The sequence below is a fragment of the Esox lucius genome, chromosome 11, assembly GCF_011004845.1.
Source record: "Esox lucius isolate fEsoLuc1 chromosome 11, fEsoLuc1.pri, whole genome shotgun sequence".
Taxonomy (NCBI): domain Eukaryota; kingdom Metazoa; phylum Chordata; class Actinopteri; order Esociformes; family Esocidae; genus Esox; species Esox lucius.
In genome coordinates this window covers 38,123,153-38,144,720 of record NC_047579.1, presented here as the reverse complement: position 1 = coordinate 38,144,720, position 21,568 = coordinate 38,123,153, and the positions used below count along the sequence as shown (strand labels likewise).

Genomic DNA, 21,568 nt, shown 5'->3' with positions numbered 1-21,568 from the left:
GTTATATTTAATTAATATTATTGCTTGTTATCTGTTGCCTTAATTTTATTCAGTAGATATGGTGTATCTTTTTTTACAGTGAACTTATTTGAATTGTGTTCTCTGAAGATAACTCTTCTGTTTCAGTTATTATTTATTTCATTAATTTCAGTTGATGCAACTTAAATAGGATTTCAGATTTTATTTGTATTTGCTCAAAGGAATTGTGTAATATAACGCGCCACACCTTCAGGGAGGAAAAATATTTTTTTTGCCCCTGCAGATTTTGTATATGTTAGCCCAATGATAAAGAAATTATGAGTCTATAATTTTAATGGTAGGTTTATTTGAACAGTGAGAGACAGAATAACAACAAAAAGACCAGAAAAACGCTTTGACAAGAACCTCCTGTGTAGTTCTGGGCTGTAGTTCCTCACTGTTCTCATGATCATGGCAAATCCACGAGGTGAGATCTTGCATGGAGCCCCAGACCGAGGTAGATTGACAGTTCTTTTGTGTTACTTCCATTTTCAAATAATTGCACCAACTGTTGTCTCCTTCTCACCAAGCTGTTTGGCGATGGTCTTGTAGCCCATTCCAGCCTTGTGTAGGTCTACAATCTTGTCCCTGAAATCCTTGGACAGCTCTTTGGTCTTGGTCATGGTGGAAAAATTGGAATCTGATTGATTGCTTCTGTGGACAGTTGTCTTTTATACAGGTAACGAGTATGAGTCCGACTTACTACAGAGAACCCGAACACAGCTCTCACTTTGGACATACATGGATTGGATAGCCCTCAGAAGGGACTTCCTCACTACATATTCCCGCAGCACCTCCAAGTTGGTTTTATATTCAAAGATTCAACAGACATTCAACAGACATTTGAAGCAAACATTTAAACATTAAAAACTACTTGCATTCCTTACTGATATGACTATCAAAATATTCTATATTAGGTTGGATAACTTTCACAAGCCTTTATTTGATCAAACAACCAAACATAGATTTTATGCACATTCTCTAACATTGAAAAACGCTATTATATCCCAATAACTTTTTCAAAAAGTATCACAGAAACTTCATTCCAAGTTCAAAATACTCTCCAGAAGGCTGGACAACTTTTACATCCTTTACTTTGATCAAAATGCACATACATATACTTATGAAAAAGTTATGCTTATATCGCAATAACAAATTTCATCATTGAAACTTCATTCCAAGATCAAAATATTCTACCCTAGGGTGGACAACTTTTACCACATTTGATTTGATCCAGAGATCCCAACTCAAACCTTCAAAAGTCCGCAAACTTTGAAAAATGCAGTTTTATTGCAATAACTTTTTCAAAAAATATCATAGAAACGTAAGTTCAAAATTAAAGTGTACTATTTCGATCAATTTAAAGGTTATAAAAGTTGTCCAGCTTACTTGAGAATATTTAGAACTTGGAATGAAGTTTCTATGAACACTTCTGAAAAATGTATTGCAATAAAACTGCATTTTTCAAAGTTTGCGGAATTTAGAAGATTCTAGTTTTGATTTTTGGATCAAATCAAATGTTGTAAAAGTTGTCCACCATAGGGTATAATACTTTGAACTTGGAATTACGTTTCTATGATACTTTATAACTGCGTTATAATGGCAATTTTCTGAGTTTTAGAATGTGTTTTAAAAGTGTACTATTTCCATTAAATTAAAGGTTGTAAAGGTTGTGAAGCCTACTGTAGAATATTTTCAACTTGGAATGAAGTTTCTATGATACTTTGTGAAAAGGTTATTGCGTTAAAACTGTATTTGTCTAAGTTTGAAAATGTGTATAAAATCCAAGTGTACTTTTCCATCAAATTAAACATTGTAAAAGTTGTGCAGCCTACTGTAGAACATTTTGAACTTGGAAAGAAGGTTCTAGAATAATATTTTAAAAAGTTATTGCAATAGAACTGTATTTTTCAATGTTTGAAAATGTGCATAACATTTCAGTGTATGATTTGGATCAAATTAAAAGGTTGTAAAAGTTGTCCAGCCTACTGAAGAACATTTGGAAGTTGGAATGAAGTTTCCATGATATACAGTACAGGCCAAAAGTTTGGACACACCTTCTCATTCAATGCATTTACTTTATTTTCATGACTATTTACATTGTAGATTCTCACTGAAGGCATCAAAACTATGAATGAACACATATGGAATTATGTACTTAACAAAAAAGTGTGAAATAACTGAAAACATGTCTTGTATTTTAGATTCCTCAAAGTAGCCACCCTTTGCTTTTTTGATAGCGCTGCAAATCCTTGGTGTTCTCTCAATGAGCTTCATGAGGTAGTCACCTGAAAAGGTTTTCACTTCACAGGTGTGCCTTGTCAGGGTTAATTAGTGGAATTTTTTCCCTTATTAATGGGGTTGGGACCATCAGCTGTGTTGTGCAGAAGTGAGGTTGATACACAGCCGAAAGCCCTATTGGACAACTGTTAGAATTCATATTATGACAAGAACCAACCAGCTAAGTAAAGAGAAACGAGTGGCCATCATTACTTTAACAAATGAAGGTCAGTCAGTCCGGAAAATTGCAAAAACCTTGAATGTGTCCCCAAGTGCAGTCGCAAAAACCATCAAGCGCTACAACGAAACTGGCTCACATGAGGACCACCCCAGGAAAGGAAGACCAAGAGTCACCTCTGCTGCTGAGGATAAGTTCATCCGAGTCACCAGCCTCAGAAATCGCAGGTTAACAGAAGCTCAGATTTGAGACCAGCTGAATGCCACACAGAGTTCTAGCAGCAGACACATTTCTAGAACAACTGTTAAGAGGAGACTGCGCGAATCAGGCCTTCATGGTCAAGTAGGTGCTAGGAAACCACTGCTAAGGAGAGGCAACAAGCAGAAGAGATTTGTTTGGGCCAAGAAACACAAGGAATGGACATTAGACCAGTGGAAATATGTGCTTTGGTCTGTAGAGTCCAAATTTGTGCGACGCAGAAAAGGTGAACGGATGGATTCTACATGCCAGGTTCCCACCGTGGAGCATGGAGGAGGAGGTGTGATGGTGCTTTGCTGGTGACACTGTTGGGATTTATTCAAAATGGAAGGCATACTGAACCAGCATGGCTACCACAGCATCCTGCAGTGACTTGCCATCCCATCCGGTTTGCGTTTAGTTGGACCATCATTTATTTTTCAACAGGAAAATGACCCCAAACACACCTCCAGGCTGTGTAAGGGCTATTTGACCAAGAAGGAGAGTGATGGAGTGCTGCCCCAGATGACCTGGCCTCCACAGTCACCGGACCTGAACCCAATCAAGATGGTTTGGGGTGAGCTGGACCGCAGAGTGAAGGCTAAAGGGCCAACAAGTGCTAAGCATCTCTGGGAACTCCTTCAAAACTGTTGGAAAATCATTTCAGGTGTCTACCTCTTGAAGCTCATCAAGAGAATGCCAAGAGTGTGTAAAGCAGTAATCAGAGCAAAGGGTGGCTACTTTGAAGAAACTAGTATATAAGACGTTTTCAATTATTTCACACTTTTGTGTTATGTACATAAAAAATGTTCATTCATAGTTTTGATGCATTCAGTGAGAATCAACAATGTAAATAGTCATGAAAATAAAGGAAACGCATTGAATGAGAAGGTGTGTCCAAACTTTTGGCCTGTACTGTGTTTTGAAAAAGTTGTGATATAATAGCGTTTTTCAATGTTAGAAAAGGTGTAAAATCTAGGTTTTATTGTTTGATCAAATAAAGGTTTGTAAAAGTTGTCCAACCTAATATAGAATATTTTGACAAGTCAGTCAGAGTTATCAGTGAAGAACTTAAGTAGTTTTTAATGTTTAAATGTTTACTTCGAATGTCTGTTGAATGTCTATTGAATCTCTGAATATAAAACCAACTTTACAGAGGGACGAAACATTCAAAACGAACGTCATATTAAGTTAAATGTAGTGTCTATTTTAGAAACTTGAAATGAAGTTTCTGTAATATTTTTTGAATAAGTTATTCACGATATATCAGCGTTTTAGTTCAAGACATTTTTAAATATAAAGTTGGATTTTTTGGATCAAACCAATAGTAGGTTTCTCCATATGTATCTTCGTTGGCTACGTCATGCTGGCAACATTAGAGATTCCGTAGCAATAATAAGACTTCCGGTTTTCGGATTTTGCCTTCAAAATAGAAGTCCGCGGTAAAACGCGATTTTAATAATATTAAACGTATCGATTTTGACACTTTGCTTAGTGTATATTGTAAAAATGTACTCTAGGAAATGTTCAGGAGAGTGGGTAGAATATTTACATGCAAAAAAATCAAGGGGCACTGTGTATTTGCAATTGTTGCTGGCATTTTACTGCGCTCATCACATTGGCCACAATGCAACTCAATGCACATGAAATACATATTGGCCAATATAAAAATATATATATTCTATACGCCGCAGTGAATGCATTGTAGGAAATGCTCAGGAGAGTGGATAGAGTAATTATCGGCAAAAAAATCAGGGGGCACTCTGTATTTGCAATTGTTGCTGGTGTTTTACTCCACCCATTCCATTGGCCACAATGTATTTGAATGGATATGAAATATATATTGGCCTATAAAAAAAAACTATTTTATACGCCGAAGTGAATGTATTGTAGGAAATTTTCAGGAGACTCTATAGAAAATCCTATTGTAAGATTTTTAATGAAATTATTGGTAAATTCCTCTGTAAAATAAGTTTTGGTCTCCTACAAACAAGCAAGATTTCTGGCTCTTTCAGACCTGTAACTTCTTCTTTAAGAGGCTTCTCTGTCCTCTACTCGTTACCTGTATTAATGGCACCTGTTTGAACTTGTTATCAGTATAAAAGACACCTGTCTACAACCTCAAACAGTCACACTCCAAACTCCACTTTGGCAAAAACCAAAGAGCGTTCAAAGGACACCAGAAACAAAATTGTAGACCTGCACCAGGCTGGGAAGACTGAATCTGCAATAGGTAAGCAGCTTGGTGTGAGGAAATAAACTGTGGGAGCAATTATAAGAAAATGGAAGACATACAAGACCACTGATAATCTCCCTCGATCCGGGGTTCAACACAAGATCTCACCCTGTGGGGTCAAAATGATCACAAGAACGGTGAGCAAAAATGCCAGAACCACACAGGGGGACCTAGTGAATGACCTGCAGAGAGCTGGGACCAAAGTAACAAAGGCTACCATCAGTAACACACTACGCCACCAGGGACTCAAATCCTGCAGTGCCAGATGTGTCCCCCTGCTTAAGCCAGTACATGTCCAGGCCCGTCTGAGGTTTGCTAGAGAGCATGTGGATGATCCAGAAGAGGATTGGGAGAATGTCATATGGTCAGATGAAACCAAAATAGAACGTTTTGGTAAAAACTCAACTCGTGTTTGGAGGAGAATGAATGCAGAGTTGCATCCAAAGAACACCATACCTACTGTGAAGCATGGGGGTGGAAACATCATGCTTTGGGGCTGTTTTTCTGCAAAGGGACCAGGACGACTGATCCGTGTAAAGGAAAGAATTAATGGGGCCATGAATTGTGAGATTTTGAGTGAAAACCTCCTTCCATCAGCAAGGGCATTGAAGATGAAACATGGCTGGGTCTTTCAGCATGACAATGATCCCAAACACAACGCCCGGGCAACGAAGGAGTGGTTTCGTAAGAAGCATTTCAAGGTCCTGGAGTGGCCTAGCCAGTAACCAGATCTCCAGCCCATAGAAAATCTTTGGAGGGAGTTGAAGGTCTGTGTTGTCCAGCGACTATAAAATGAACTTGTGTTATAGTTATCCCAATTGTCCTTTCAGTTGCCAGGTAGCATCTCATTCACAAATCTCACATTTGATAGGCCTGTAATATATAACCAGGTTAGTAGGACCAACTCCATTTGCAGACAGTCCTTGTTTGGACTCTGCTTGGATCAACTTACATTTGTACTGAATCACTGTTAATTTTTTTTAAGAGGCTTCGTTTCGTCATCAGGTTGGCAATTTCTTCTCAATTTGTTAGTTTTGCTGTTTGATTCATGTTGGTATGCATATGTTGTTAATTTCATTTGCCTGAGCAAAATTCTGATTGATTGAATGATTTTTATAGCCAAATGTAGAGACAGATCAATACACACAGCTTCTCCTTATTGTCTTATTTAGATATTACCTTATTGTCTTATTTACCATAAAACTCTTAAAAAGTATTCATAGCAATATTCCCAGAGAGGTCTTTAATGCACCATGGATATCTCTATATTAACAAATTTATAGCATATGTCTGCCCTGAATGTTGCTCGCGTAGAGCCAAAACCCAGGTCTTCATTCTCACATTACTGACTTATTTTGACCGGGGATACCATATGAGTACAGTTGAGTTGGTCTGAGTGCTAACTTCCTCTAAGAAACAAAACAGAAAAGTGTTTTGCCCTTCCAGGACCAACATTTTGCTGTCCTGTAATATATTTGTCTCCAAGCAAATGTTCTTGTTCTAGACAGCCGGAAATATTATTGACTTTTCAGTCCTGTCATGACTGCAAAGAATTGGCCACATTCGTAATACAATGCCCATCCTAAGCATCATAAACTCTAAGTCAGCCAAGACGGAAGAAGATCAACTTGGGTAGAAAGTTTAGTAACTGGTTTGATTAACTGTATGTACTGTGTACCCTATCCTGTTATCATTTAGTACATCATCTTTTATATTACATGTTGTTTGATGTAAGTTTGGAGTTGTAATGCCCCATATGAGTTGTATTTAGATAAAACCTAACAGCCCACATTCAGAATTTACTGTGAAGGTTTTAGGATGTGCACATATTTAAAAAAATGTTTTATATATATATATATATATATATATATAGAAAAATAACGTAATTATTGGGATAAATCTCTAACTTTCTTTCCTCATAATTTGTCCTGGTCATTGGTAATTCTCATCTCTGTGCCTTAGTGGATAACATTGTCCCCATGCCAAATCAGGTTGATTCCACTGGTCGATCTACCATAGCTTTTGGCTTCATGTCCACTCCTGGAGCAAGAGGTTCACATCTGATGGCAGATGTTCGTGGGGAGGTGTTACCCAGATGCCTCGTCCCAGTCATAGTATGTCTGATCATTCCTGGTAACAACCTTGAAGCCAGCCCATCCATCTCCCAGGCAATTACCAAGAACTGCAGGCCCTGGAGTATGAAACCCAAGCATGGGATCTGGATGTGACTTACGGATTGGAGACGTCCAGGGCCTTCCAGGCCCTATAGGCAGTGGCTAAAAAGATTCATTGGAGCAATGATTTTGAGACGCCAATTATGGCTACCCTGATCAAGGACACTTTGTTTAAGGAAATACAGGTAATCAATACAACTAGACCTCGTTGTGCTGGGGTTCAAACTCCTCTTTGCAGATCTTCTCCAAGTCATTAAGGTTTCGAGGCTGACATTTGGCAACTCAAACCTTCAGCTCCTTTCACAGATTTTCTATGGGATTAAGGTCTGGAGACTGGCTAGGCCACTCCAGGACCTTAATGTGCTTCTTCTTGAGCCACTCCTTTGTTGCCTTGGCCGTGTGTTTTGGGTAATTGTTATGCTGGAATACCCAGCCAAGACCCATTTTCAATGCCCTGGCTGAGAGAAGGAGGTTCTCACCCACATGGCCCCATCCATCGTCCCATTAATGCGGTGAAGTTGTCTTGTCCCCATAGCAGAAAACCCCCCCCAAAACATAAGGTTTCCACCTCTATGTTTGACGATGGGGATGGTGTTTTGGGGTCATAGGCAACATTCCTCCTCCTCCTCCAAACACGGCCAGTTGAGTTGATGCCAAAGAGCTCGATTTTGGTCTCATCTGACCACAACACTTTCACCCAGTTCTCCTCTGAATCATTCAGATGTTCATTGGCAAACTTCAGACAGGCCTGTACATGTGCTTTCTTGAGCAGGGGAACCTTGGGGTCGCTGCAGGATTTCAGTTCTACACGGCGTAGTGGGTTACCAATTGTTTTCTTGGTGACTATGGTCCCAGCTGCCTTGAGATCATTGACAAGATCCTCCTGTGTAGTTCTGGGCTGATTCCTCACTGTTCTCCTGATCATTGCATCTCCACGAGGTGAGATCTTGCATGGAGCCCTAGACTGAGGGAGATTGACTGTTCTTTTGTGTTTCTTCCATTTGCGAATAATCACACCAACTGCTGTCACCTTCCCCACCAAGCTACTTGGTGATGGTCTTGTAGCCCATTCCAGCCTTGTGTAGGTCTACAATCTTGTCCCTGACATCCTTGGACAGCTCTTTGGTCTTGGCCATGGTGGAGAGTTTGGAATCTGATTGATTGATTGCTTCTGGAGACAGGTGTCTTTTGTACAAAATCAGCAGGGGATAAAAAAAGAAAAAATCCTCACTGTACAATACAAGCCTTCATACATCTCAATTAAAACATGTATCTTTCAATATAAGGACAAAAACCTATTTTTTTCACAAATTAAGCTAAGGCTGGAATGTAGTTGCAATAAAATATATCCTTCTAATAGAGTTGATGAAGTTGAACTTATTCTAGTATGTAATAGTTGGATATTGGTAATGATTTGACTCTGTTGTAAAAATTATTTTGCTAATCTAAAAGTTGTAAAACTGTAAATGGTCTTTTGGACTCACTTACATCTCTAAAGGTGGTACAACAGGCTAATGACCAGTTAATATATGTCGTTGACAACAACATTAGATCATTGGCTGAATTGTTAGGTAATCACCAAGTGGTGATAATCACCTCCATTAACAAAAGGAATAATGGATCTAAAGGTTATTCAGCAATTTGGAATGTGGCCAATGGAATGGGTAGAGTAAAACACCAGCAACAATTGCAAATACACAGTGCCCCTTGATTTTTTTGCATAAAATCAATCTATAGAGTCTCCTGAACATTTCCTACAATACATTCACTCCAGCGTATAGAATCGTTTTTTTTTATAGGCCAATATGTATTTCATATCCATTGAGTTACATTGTGGCCAATAGGGTGGGTGGAGTAAAACACCAGCAACAATTGCAAATACACAGTGCCCCTTGATTTTTTTTTACTTATAATCAATCTATAGAGTCTCCTGAACATTTCCTACAATACATTCACTGCGGCGTATAGAATAGTATTTTTTTTATAGGCCAATATGTATTTCATATCCATTGAGTTACAGTGTGGCCAATGGAATGGGTGGAGTAAAACACCAACAACAATTGCAAATACAGAGTGCCCCTTGATTTCTTTGCATATAATTATTCTACCCACTCTCTTGAACATTTCCTATAGTACATTTTTACAATATACACTAAGCAAAGTGTCAAAATCGATACATTTAATATTATTAATATCGCGTTTTACCGCGGACTCCGAAAACCGGAAATCTTATTGTTGCTACGGAATCTCTAATGTTGCCAGCATGACGCTAATATAATAATGCAATTAGAAATTGTTTGAAAAACGATTCATCCACTAGCATAGCAGGGTGACGCCCATCCGGGGTGTAAGCTGTCCTTACACGCTTACTACGTCGATGTAAGTGTATCAGGATCAATTTCTAAAATAATTCAGAATGGGAATGAATTGATACTTCGTTATTAATCCGCCCACCCCAATTACATGTGATATTCTGTAGAATTTCGAATGAGAAATAATTTTACGTTGCTATAGACCATTCTGAATGTAGTTAAATACAATTTAGTTAAATCATTAAGAACGTTCAATTGACTCACAATTTAAACAGTTAATTATATCAACGCTCCCATAAACACTTTTCTCGTCAACCAAAGGTTATCTCCATGGATTTTACTTACCATTGAACAACGTTGTTAACAAAATGTTTTTTCCCATGTAGTGGGTCTGAGAAAACAGAGTCGTCCATCTCGGTTAGTGCAGATGAAATCTTGAAACGGATTGAAACTCTGTGTCCTTAAAGCATTGATGTTATCACAAGACAATTGGAGATGCCTTTCGTCTCCTCCATTTCAAAGCCCATTGGAGGAGGTCAGAGGAGGAGGCAGTTTTGTCATCCAATTGAAAGGAAGGTGTGGATTCTTTCTAATAAAGCGATTCTTAGTTCAACCTAGACTGAATTTCAAATTGCATACTATCCCTCCTATTGTATGCCAGATGAAGATTATTATGTCCCAAACCATAGTACGCTGGAGATTATGCCAAAAATGCAGGGATGGTCTCCTAGACCACAACCCCAGTCCACTTTCACGAAATTCGGCTACCTGAATCTCACCTCCTATGATTTGTCAATGGAGTCACGTGACAAGATACGCGGGCGGTGTGGAATAACAAACTAGCACACGAGGTGCAGAAAAATAGAGCTCAGATCTACACATTTTAAGACGATTTTCGTCAAAACCCTCCTTTACCCTCCCTCCCCCATAAGCACACAGCTACTTTAATGTTTGTGAATCCCCCAGTGTTCGTCATTATTTTGGTGGGGATCTTTGCCCGCTCCTCCTTACAGAACTCTGATTGAGTGTTCACTTATTTTGGCATTATATTTACAATATATTTCTGAAACACTGCAATACTCTGAGCAGAGGTAAAGCAGTGTGTGCTACCTGAAAAGTTAGGAGATCAAGAAGGATTGGCCCTTCTTGTTGCTATTATAAACCATTCACCAACACAATTAGAACTGCAACATTTTTATTTGTCATGCCTGTAGTATAAGGTAAAAGGCTCTCAGCAAATCAGCATTAAGGGTTTGAACCACCCAGTTCATAATACAACATGGTTAATTGACAACAATATTGTTAAATGCATTTTGTCAACAAAATATTTTGTTAAAACTCTGTAATTTAATCAGATGCTTCAGTTTAAAGTTAAAATAAAGATGTGTAAAATCCTGGGGTCCCAGGAAAAGTGTTGGAAGATGCTGCCATAGTGCACAGAACAACACAATCCCTTGTTCCTCTGGATGGACTCACAGTGAAGGTAGGTCTAACAAATAAGAAAAACTTTATAAACAAATTAGCAACAACGACTTGTAGAGATTAAATAATTGGTCAGACATTAGTGGGTCTCAAAAATGAATGTCAGTTGTATTTTCATTGTCCTACATAAAATATTGTCCAAAGACTTACAAACATTAGACTGTTCAGTTAGGGATATTGCTGCAGCATATAAAGCAGTTTGAATGACTGTGTAATAAATCCATGCTTTTCTATAAATTTCTGAATCTGTGCAGGCCACTTGAGCTGCCTACTGAACTGCATTTCAGGCAGAGTTTGAGAGGTACATTTGTTATGGTGAGATTCATATTACACTATAATTAAAATACAGTTCACATGTTAGAGGCTACATTCCTAAAGGCTATTTTCTGCAAAATTATGGTTCAATAGTGTTTAGCCACTGTCACCATGTTTGGGACATTTGTGTTAAAACTTGTTTGGTAATTTTTATTTGAAGGTACTATCTGAAGGGACTGTATGCGGCCCTTGCAATATTAGAAACAAAAAATCTGATGTTTAGCTCTATTTAATTAACTGACCTATTTAAAACCGGTTATCAGTCCAATTAATACTAGTAACATTTCTGCATGTGGGTTACCTATTGTCAAAATGTAATTATTATAATTAACATAAACAATGACATAAAAGACCAAACATTGTTATTGGTACCAGTGATATTTTGTTACTTGTTACTATAGTAGCTACGTGTCACTACATAAAAAAAATAATGCAATATACATAAATATTTAATCAAATGAATTAAGCAAAAACAACTACAATTGTTAATCATTTAATCATTTTGTTACAAATGGGAAAAATCAAGTGTTAGTTAGCAGAGTTACTTAGTTACTTAGTACATTTTGAAATGTTCATATGTTAGTCAGAGGCACTTACATAACATTTGGTTATTTTCACACAAAATTGTTGTTCAAATATATCAAACCAAACTCAAGACATATGAAAACATTTCATGCAAAAAATGCAATTGTGTTTACAATATGTGTGTGTATATATACACATATATATACACTCACCTAAAGGATTATTAGGAACACCTGTTCAATTTCTCATTAATGCAATTATCTAATCAACCAATCACATGGCAGTTGCTTCAATGCATTTAGGGTGTGGTCCTGGTCAAAACAATCTCCTGAACTCCAAAATGAATGTCAGAATGGGAAAGAAAGGTGATTTAAGCAATTTTGAGCGTGGCATGGTTGTTGGTGCCAGACGGGCCGGTCTGAGTATTTCACAATCTGCTCAGTTACTGGGATTTTCACGCACAACTATTTCTAGGGTTTACAAAGAATGGTGTGAAAAGGGAAAAACATCCAGTATGCGGCAGTCCTGTGTGCGAAAATGCCTTGTTGATGCTAGAGGTCAGAGGAGAATGGGCCGATTGATTCAAGCTGATAGAAGAGCAACTTTGACTGAAATAAACACTTGTTACAACCGAGGTATGCAGCAAAGCATTTGTGAAGCCACAACACGCACAACCTTGAGGCAGATGGGCTACATCAGCAGAAGACCCCACCGGGTACCACTCATCTCCACTACAAATAGGAAAAAGAGGCTACAATTTGCATGAGCTCACCAAAATTGGACAGTTGAAGACTTGAAGAATGTTGCCTGGTCTGATGAGTCTCGATTGCTGTTGAGACATTCAGATGGTAGAGTCAGAATTTGGCAACCACTTTGTACCCATCCTCTGATGGCTACTTCCAGCAGGATAATGCACCATGTCACAAAGCTCGAATAATTTCAAATTTGTTTCTTGAACATGACAATGAGTTCACTGTACTGAAATGGCCCCCACAGTCACCAGATCTCAAGCCAATAGAGCATCTTATCGGATGTGGTGGAACGGGAGCTTCGTGCCCTGGATGTGCATCCCACAAATCTCCATCAACTGTAAGATGCTATCCTATCAATATGGGCCAACATTTCTAAAGAATGCTTTCAGCATTCTAATAATTCCTAATAATCCTTTAGGTGAGTGAATTTCAATATGTTTTTAGCAATATATATATATATATATATATATATAAACATTTTGAAATGATGGAACCAAAATGGTACATCAAAATGGTCTCGTAACAGTATATAGAACATGTATGGCTGTTACACAAGTTGATGCAGTAAAATGCTAATTAATTACTTAAAAATCTTTTAAAAAAATGTATTTTTGTTTTAGATTCCGTCACTCACAGTTGAAGAGTACCTATAATAAAAATTACTGACTTCTACATGCTTTGTGAGTGGGAAAACCTGCAAAATCGGCAGTGTATCAAATACTTGTTCTCCACATACTTGTTCTCTGTAAATCAAATTGACTGTTTCATTCATTACACTTTGGCACAGTCTCTTAGATCAGTGTGTTGTCTGTGACCCATAAATGCCAAAGGTGATGTCGTTTTTAAAAACAGACGTGATGATGCAGTTGCTATCAGATGGTTGCACAAGTTATTCAAACATCAGACTCCATCAGCAGAGAATCACAGGTTGAGGCATGGATGACGATGGGGCATAAGACGATTTCACTCTAAATATCCAGAGGTGGTGGATCTGTAGTAGTTTGCTTAGAAAGTTTTCTGCCTTAGTTCTGTCCATTTTTCTTCTTAAGAACCCATATTGACAATAGTTTCATCCCCTTCCAAGGATTGTTGGCTTCCATGCGCTTTGCTTATCTTGATGGCTATCAGGCCCTTTTTTTCTGGCAGTGCATCAACCTTCTTGATTAACTCGGTCTTCTCATTGACCTTGCAAGAAGCAAGTTTCACTTTGTGTCTCAGTAGGTGCCTACGATACGCTCTCTGGATAACAGCAGAAGCTACCTCTTCCTGTTTTCGCCTCAGGGTGGTTGTGATTGGCACGTATGAGACTTTAGAGGAGTAGTTGGCTCTGAACCTCTCCTCAATTCTTTGTTTTGTGGTGTCCATCTCCCCCGACTCTCCCAGCACCTCCTTAGTCAAAGCCAGAAGAATGTCCAGACAGTGGATCTTATCCCCAGGGACCAGGGGGAGGTCCATGCAGATCAGCTTGATTGTGTTTGGTTTGGGGATCCTGAGCGGGTGTTTCAGCGTGTCACAGAACTCTGACAAAATGTTGTAGGAGATGAACTGTGAAGCTTCAGGGTCGAACTTCTCCCAGGTCTTGTTGAACATCTCAAAGTCATCCTCACAAAGTGGGTCACTGGTTTCCTCCACGGCCACATTGAAGTTCTCGAGGATAACAGAAATGGACATGTAGACCCAAAGCAGGATACATAATGTGATGTAGCTGCAGAAAAAAAGTAGGCCGAATACAGGATCGCTGCAGTTTCCTAGCGTATCTGTGCCGGGATTATCCATAACTGGGTCACAGTCTGGAGGTCTGTTTAGAATGGGTAAGAGAAAACTATCCCAACCGGCTGTTGTTGAAATTGTGAAAAGACATATGATACTGTTGCCAAAAGTTTCAAAATTGAACATATCGTCTATCCCAGCCTCCCTTTTCACGTAGGCAAAGTTAAACATTCCCAAAATAGAGAAGAAAAACATGATAAGGAAAAGCAGCTGTCCAATGTTGAAGACAGCAGGAAGTGACATCCTCAGGGCAAACAACATCGACTGGATGCCTTTAGTAGCTCGGGTGAGTCTCAGAACCCGACCAATCCTGGCCAGTCTTATCACACGGAATATGATAGGTGAGAAAAAATATTTCTCTATGATTTCTGACAGAAAAATACCTGGAATGGAGAGAAAATGTAATTGCTTTAATGATTTTTTTTTAAAAATATGTTACATCTTTGTAAAACTAGTGAAACTTTGTAAAAAAAGTAGCTACACGACAAGAATACAGTAATGTATTCATACCCACCAACAACAGAAAGAATGATGACAAGAAAATCCACAATATTCAATCCATCAGAGAAATAGAACCGTCGTAGTCCAATCAGCTTGATGATACACTCAATAATGAAGATGATGATGAACCCAAAGTTGATCCAATATAGGATTTCCTCCGCCTCCAGGCTCTGGTCATACGTCTCCACCATCATCGTCACCAAGCTCAGGCAGATCAGCACCATGATGAAGAGGTCAAAGAATGGTTGGGAGATCAGGTTGAAAATGAGGCCTGCGATTTTGTTCTTCAACCATCAATCAACAGAGACCAAGAAGAGGAAAGGAATTACAAGTGTTTTAGGTCAATAACGTGCACCAGGAAAATAACTGCACTGTATGGTTCCATATTTTAATGATACATCTATCTTCCTGAGGAAGCAACACGACTGAACCAAATAAGGGACTTTACCCACTAGGCTACCTGCCAGGCATATTCTCAACTTCAGAGTGCTATACTGTACCATTGTTGCTATGCCATTGTATAGCCACATCAAGTCATTTGAGTGGTGGTTTACAAGGACTGGTCGGACGTCGCACCCACTCGTTGGCAATGAGCCAATGAACAAAAATATGTTTTAGGGGAAAATCAAGACTTTATGTTTTACATCTTGTACTTCACTGTGGGGAAATTGTTCAACAAAATGTATAATTAATGAAGGGAAATTATGAATGTTATTTTCCATGGTTTTCTTTTTTGTGGTTTTACAGAACCGTAGCATCAAATTATTAAGAATAGGACCAACTGAATGTACAAGTGACAAGATGGGGTGGGGTGGAGGCTTGAGTCCACAAATTGAAGTCGCCACTTCAATAAAATGTTAAGGTTGGAGGACACCGGGACAGTTGTTGGTTTAATCCTCAACTATGTGTAATCAAATAATCCTGCGTACAAGGACATTACCACCCCATGTCCAGCTTTCCCAAAGCCTGCTGAGAAAGCTAATGTGAGGATAAGTAGCAGCTACAATGTAAGTCTATAGGCCGCACATCGACTGTACAGTAAGTAATATTACGCAATATTTTCATGTTAATTCATGTGTTTAGACTATACTATTATCAATACAATTTTCATTTCAATATTCACTTATATCTTATTACATCAATCAGATATTTGCATTATGTTGTTTTGAAAGTGTTATTTTTCTGTATTTACATTGAAATGTCCATTGTGTTTGAGCCAGTTCTAAATCTGAGTATGATGAGGAGCATCTCATTTTCAAATTTACCCCGGCTGCCCTGTTTGATGAACACGCCTGGAAATTTGTGTGCTGGTCTCTCTAGTCATGATAAATACATTTACTTCAAGTAAATACAAATGATAGCGTTTCTATTTTTTTCAGAAAATTTGAAAAACCTTTTAAAATTAACTTCTCATAAACGGTGTGGCTAATCAACTTGAGATTGTATGTGGGTCTATGATGTACATCTAACTATAGTTTGATCAAAGCAAAGCAATGCTTTCTAAAATAGCAGAAACAATTGCGGATCAATATATATGATTGATCAGAAATTGTTCCTTAAAAAAGTATATCATTGAACATTATGATCAAAATTTGTTCTAGTAGATTTTATTTAATGCAAACAACACCAGCAGCTATTGAGAATAATAAATAGGTTTACAATATGTTTTCCCCTCCATGAACTGCCACCTTAACGCGGTGGAGGGGTTTGAGTACCCAAGTGACCCTAGGAGCTATGTTGTCTGGGGCTATATGCCCCTGGTAGGGTCTCCCAAGGCAAACAGGTCTTAGGCGACGGGTCAGACTAAGAGCGGTTCAAAACCCCCTTAATGATGATAAAGACTTTGAGTTCCGTGACGTCGCCCGGTATGGCGCAGCCGGGGCCCCACCCTGGAGCCAGGCCCGGGGTTGGGGCTCGTAAGCGAGCGCCTGGTGGCCGGGCCTTTCCCCATGGGGCCCGGCCGGGCTCAGCCCGAACGGGCGACGTGGGGCCGCCTTCCCGTGGGCTCACCACCCACGGGAGGGACCATAAGGGGCCGGTGCGAAGTGGATCGGGCGGCAGTCGAAGGCAGGGGCCTAGACAACCCGATCTCTGGACACGGAAACTAGCTCTAGGGACGTGGAATGTCACCTCGCTGGCGGGGAAGGAGCCTGAGAGGTTCCGATTAGAGGTAGTCGGGATCACCTCTACGCACGGCTTGGGATCTGGAACCACACTCCTTGAGAGAGGATGGACTCTTCACCACTCTGGAGTTGCCCATGGTGAGAGGCGGCGGGCTGGTGTGGGTTTGCTTATAGCTCCCCAGCTCTGCCGCCATGTGTTGGAGTTTACCCCGGTGAATGAGAGGGTCGTTTCCCTGCGCCTACGGGTCGGGGATAGGTCTCTCACTGTTGTTTGTGCCTATGGGCCGAACGGCAGTGCAGAGTACCCAACCTTCTTGGAGTCTCTGGGAGGGGTGCTGGAAAGTGCTCCGACTGGGGACTCTATCGTTCTACTGGGGGACTTCAACGCCCACGTGGGCAACGACAGTGACACCTGGAGGGGCGTGATTGGGAGGAACGGCCCCCCTGATCTGAACCCGAGTGGTGTTCAGTTATTGGACTTCTGTGCTAGTCACAGTTTGTCCATAACGAACACCATGTTCATGCATAAGGGTGTCCATCAGTGCACGTGGCACCAGGACACCCTAGGCCGCAGGTCGATGATCGACTTTGTTGTCGTCTCATCTGACCTGCGGCCGTATGTCTTGGACACTCGGGTGAAGAGAGGGGCGGAGCTGTCAACTGATCACCACCTGGTGGTGAGTTGGATCCGATGGCGGGGGAGGAAGCTGGACAGACTCGGCAGGCCCAAGTGTACTGTAAGGGTCTGCTGGGAACGTCTGGCCGAGTCTCCTGTCAGAGAGATCTTTAACTCCCACCTCCGGCAGAGCTTCGACTGGATCCCGAGGGAGGCTGGAGATATTGAGTCCGAGTGGACCATGTTCTCCACCGCCATTGTCGAAGCGGCCGCTCGGAGCTGTGGCCGTAAGGTCTCCGGTGCCTGTCGAGGCGGCAATCCACGGGACCGGTGGTGGACACCGGAAGTAAGGGATGCCGTCAAGCTGAAGAAGGAGTCCTATCAGGCCTGGTTGGCTTGTGGGACTCCTGAGGCAGCTGACGGGTACCGGCAGGCCAAGCGGGCTGCAGCCCGGGTGGTTGCGGCGGCAAAAACTCGGGCCTGGGAGGAGTTCGGTGAGTCCATGGAGAAGGACTATCGGCTGGCCTCGAAGAGATTCTGGCAAACCATCTGGCGCCTCAGGAGAGGGAAACAGTGCCCTACCAACGCTGTTTACAGTAGAGGTGGGCAGCTGTTGACCTCAACTGAGGATGTCGTCGGGCGGTGGAAGGAGTACTTCGAGGATCTCCTCAATCCCGCTGTCATGTCTTCCATTGAGGAAGCAGAGGATGAGGGCTCAGAGGTGGACTCGTCCATCACCCGGGCTGAAGTCACAGAGGTGGTCAAGAAACTCCTCGGTGGCAAGGCACCGGGGGTGGATGAGATCCGCCCTGAGTACCTCAAGTCTCTGGATGTTGTGGGGCTGTCTTGGTTGACACGCCTGTGCAACATCGCGTGGCGGTCGGGGACAGTGCCTCTGGGATGGCAGACCGGGGTGGTGGTCCCCCTTCTTAAAAAGAGGGACCAGAGGGTGTGTTCCAACTATAGGGGGATCACACTTCTCAGCCTCCCCGGGAAAGTCTATGCCAGGGTTCTGGAGAGGAGAATACGGCCGATAGTAGAACCTCGGATTCAGGAGGAACAGTGTGGTTTTCGTCCAGGCCGTGGAACACTGGACCAGCTCTATACCCTCTACGGGGTGTTGGAGGGTTCATGGGAGTTTGCCCAACCAATCCACATGTGTTTTGTGGATTTGGAGAAGGCATTCGACTGTGTCCCTCGCGGCATATTGTGGAGGGTGCTTCGGGAATATGGGGTCCTGGGTCCTTTGCTAAGGGCTGTCGGGTCCCTGTACGACCGAAGCAGGAGCTTGGTCCGCATTGCCGGCAGTAAGTCAGACTTGTTCCCAGTGCATGTTGGACTCCGGAAGGGCTGCCCTTTGTCGCCGGTTCTGTTCGTAATTTTTATGGACAGAATTTCTAGGCGCACCCAGGGGCCGGAGGGTGTCAGGTTTGGGGACCACACAATTTCATCTCTGCTCTTTGCGGATGATGTTGTCGTGTTGGCCCCTTCTAACCAGGACCTTCAGCATGCACTGGGACGGTTTGCAGCCGAGTGTGAAGCGGTGGGGATGAGAATCAGCACCTCCAAATCCGAGGCCATGGTCCTCAGTCGGAAAAGGGTGGCTTGCCCACTTCAGGTTGGTGGAGAGTGCCTGCCTCAAGTGGAGGAGTTTAAGTATCTGGGGGTCTTGTTCACGAGTGAGGGAAGGATGGAACGGGAGATTGACAGACGGATCGGTGCAGCTTCTGCAGTAATGCAGTCGATGTATCGGTCTGTCGTGGTGAAGAAAGAGCTGAGCCGTAAGGCGAAGCTCTCGATTTACCAGTCAATCTACGTTCCTACTCTCACCTATGGTCATGAGCTTTGGGTCATGACCGAAAGGACAAGATCCCGGATACAGGCGGCCGAAATGAGCTTTCTCCGCAGGGTGGCTGGGCGATCCCTAAGAGATAGGGTGAGAAGCTCGGTTACCCGGGAGGAGCTCAGAGTAGAGCCGCTGCTCCTCCACATCGAGAGGGGTCAGCTGAGGTGGCTTGGGCATCTGTTTCGGATGCCTCCGGAACGCCTTCCTGGGAAGGTGTTCCGGTCCCGTCCCACCGGGAAGAGACCCCAGGGAAGACCTAGGACACGCTGGAGGGACTATGTCTCCCGGCTGGCCTGGGAACGCCTCGGTGTCCCCCCGGAAGAGCTTGAGGAAGTGTCTGGGGAGAGGGAGGTCTGGGCATCCCTGCTTAGACTGCTGCCCCCGCGACCCGGCCCCGGATAAGCGGAAGAAGATGGATGGACAATATGTTTTGAACCAATCTAGCTGATTGTTGGAGTTACTCTCATGCTTCTCAATGGAATTAAAATATATTGGGTCTTAAATGGGCACTGTATAGAATCCCTTACCAAAAGAGACCGGAATAGTATTAACTAGTTCAGAGTGGTTAATGGTGGGAAGGATAGTACTGTTGAGTTTCCAAAGCGATGTTAGGAGATTGCAATTCAATGCAAATTGATAAAGTTTAAACAGGGAATATCCCAAGCATTCTGATCTCAGACGTTCTCAGATGTTTTAGAAAAATATTATTTGAAATATTAACATAAAACATTAACTGCAGATGTCTACTGGTGGATTTTGCATGTATTTATGATGATAGCAAAAATAATACTGCCCCCTTAAAAGTAAAAATGTGAAGACGTACATTGCCTACCTCTTCACATTATCTTTCTCTAATAATGTGAAGAGTTTACCCAGGCCACTAATTTGTTTAAGAAATGCTCAAACAGTACGGAGTCAATAAAATATATATGTTTTAAACAAATTTGTATTCAGGAGAGTTCCCACCAAAATATATACAGTTTGAAAAATTGAAATGCTAGTGTAGGGTTTTCCCAGGCCACATTACTGAAGACATTTTAAAACGCAGGTAGCCTGTAGGCCCATGTGGTAAACTAGTCATGTCACTGATTAATGTCCATTCTTGTTAGCCTACCGTTGGTCTAGGCACAGGCTTCTGTGGTTTCTTGGTGAGCTTCTTCATGGCATTGTAGTTTTTATTTTGTTCCTCTGTCATTAAGATATTTTTACCTCCTAAGTAGGGAGACATACAGTTATTTCAGAGAGCATGTCAAACATGGACAATATATGTATATATAATATACAATATATAATGTGCTACGGTTTTACAAATGGCATGCATGCTGTGTTTGGTGTTTACTGATACAACGTTGTAGGGAAGCTAACTTATCTTTTTTTTCTGTTGATTATAGTTGTCAATTAAGACACCAATGAATAGAATCAGGTTGATGAAGACCCCAAAGAAGATGAATATGACAAAGTAGTTGTAGATGAAAAGATTATCCTCATATATGGGCTGATCTTCAATCTTGTTGAAATAGAAAGCAAAAAGTCATATTTGCTGTCATACTCATTTTAAATTAGTTTTTAATCACAAACTATTATCACAAATTATTAAAAAACGACTTACCCTACGTGAATCCACAGCATCATACATTATGTTCAACCATCCTTTAAATGTTGCCTGGAAATGAGAATAGAGCAGACTGTCAGGTACAGTACTGTTGGCCAATGTACAGTAGATGTCCTAACGCCACTATTTATATTTTACACTTCAAATTCAGTATTCACCTCCCCAACATTTACGTTATTATTATTATAAAGTGATTAAATTGGCAGTGTTAAGTGTCTTGGGAGCAAATAGAAATTAAATATAAGTGAAGAAGTAAAACATCAGTGTGCATTTGAAATAACTCCATGGTGGGGAGAGAGGTAGTCCAACTGTGACACATATGCTGTATGAATACTTGTATATTTGCTAAAAAGGAATGACCTCTAATTGTCCGGCCTACTGCTTTTTCTGAAAACTCTTGGTGTCCATGTAGACAATGTACCAGTCTGACCAAACAATGACTATCCTTTATTTTCTTTTATCTGAATGTTGTGTGAATGCTGTGGAATGACTTGCGATTAACCAAATCGCCTTCACTTTCACCCAGCGATGCAGATATCAGAATATGGGTGCAATCTATGGCACCCATCACTCTGGGGAATCCTATAAAAG

General features: G+C 41.2%; 2 protein-coding genes across 4 annotated transcripts in view; both read right to left on the bottom strand.

Moving 5' to 3' along the window:
• LOC105023358 (sodium channel protein type 4 subunit alpha B) overlaps nucleotides 1-9,908 on the bottom strand; it is a 49,800-nt gene extending 39,892 nt beyond the window's left edge. The window contains 1 exon segment of the mRNA XM_034295168.1: nucleotides 9,781-9,908. Within this exon segment, the coding sequence (XP_034151059.1) occupies nucleotides 9,781-9,848 (68 nt within the window). The 5' untranslated portion in view covers nucleotides 9,849-9,908.
• Nucleotides 9,909-12,923: 3,015 nt separating this feature from the next.
• Nucleotides 12,924-21,568, bottom strand: part of LOC105023359 (sodium channel protein type 4 subunit alpha B-like) — a 44,563-nt gene continuing 35,918 nt past the window's right edge. Inside the window, exons 21-25 of one of the 3 annotated variants that reach the window (XM_010892493.5) lie at nucleotides 20,975-21,028; nucleotides 20,735-20,872; nucleotides 20,480-20,581; nucleotides 14,794-15,064; nucleotides 12,924-14,662 (exon numbers count right to left, since the gene is read on the bottom strand). In XM_010892493.5, coding sequence (XP_010890795.4) covers nucleotides 13,554-14,662; nucleotides 14,794-15,064; nucleotides 20,480-20,581; nucleotides 20,735-20,872; nucleotides 20,975-21,028 — 1,674 coding nt within the window. In that variant the 3' untranslated portion in view covers nucleotides 12,924-13,553. Of the gene's footprint in view, nucleotides 14,663-14,793; nucleotides 15,065-20,479; nucleotides 20,584-20,734; nucleotides 20,873-20,974; nucleotides 21,029-21,472; nucleotides 21,560-21,568 lie in introns of those variants that run through there. The other 2 variants (XM_020051024.2, XM_013135924.3) reach the window with 2 other exon arrangements.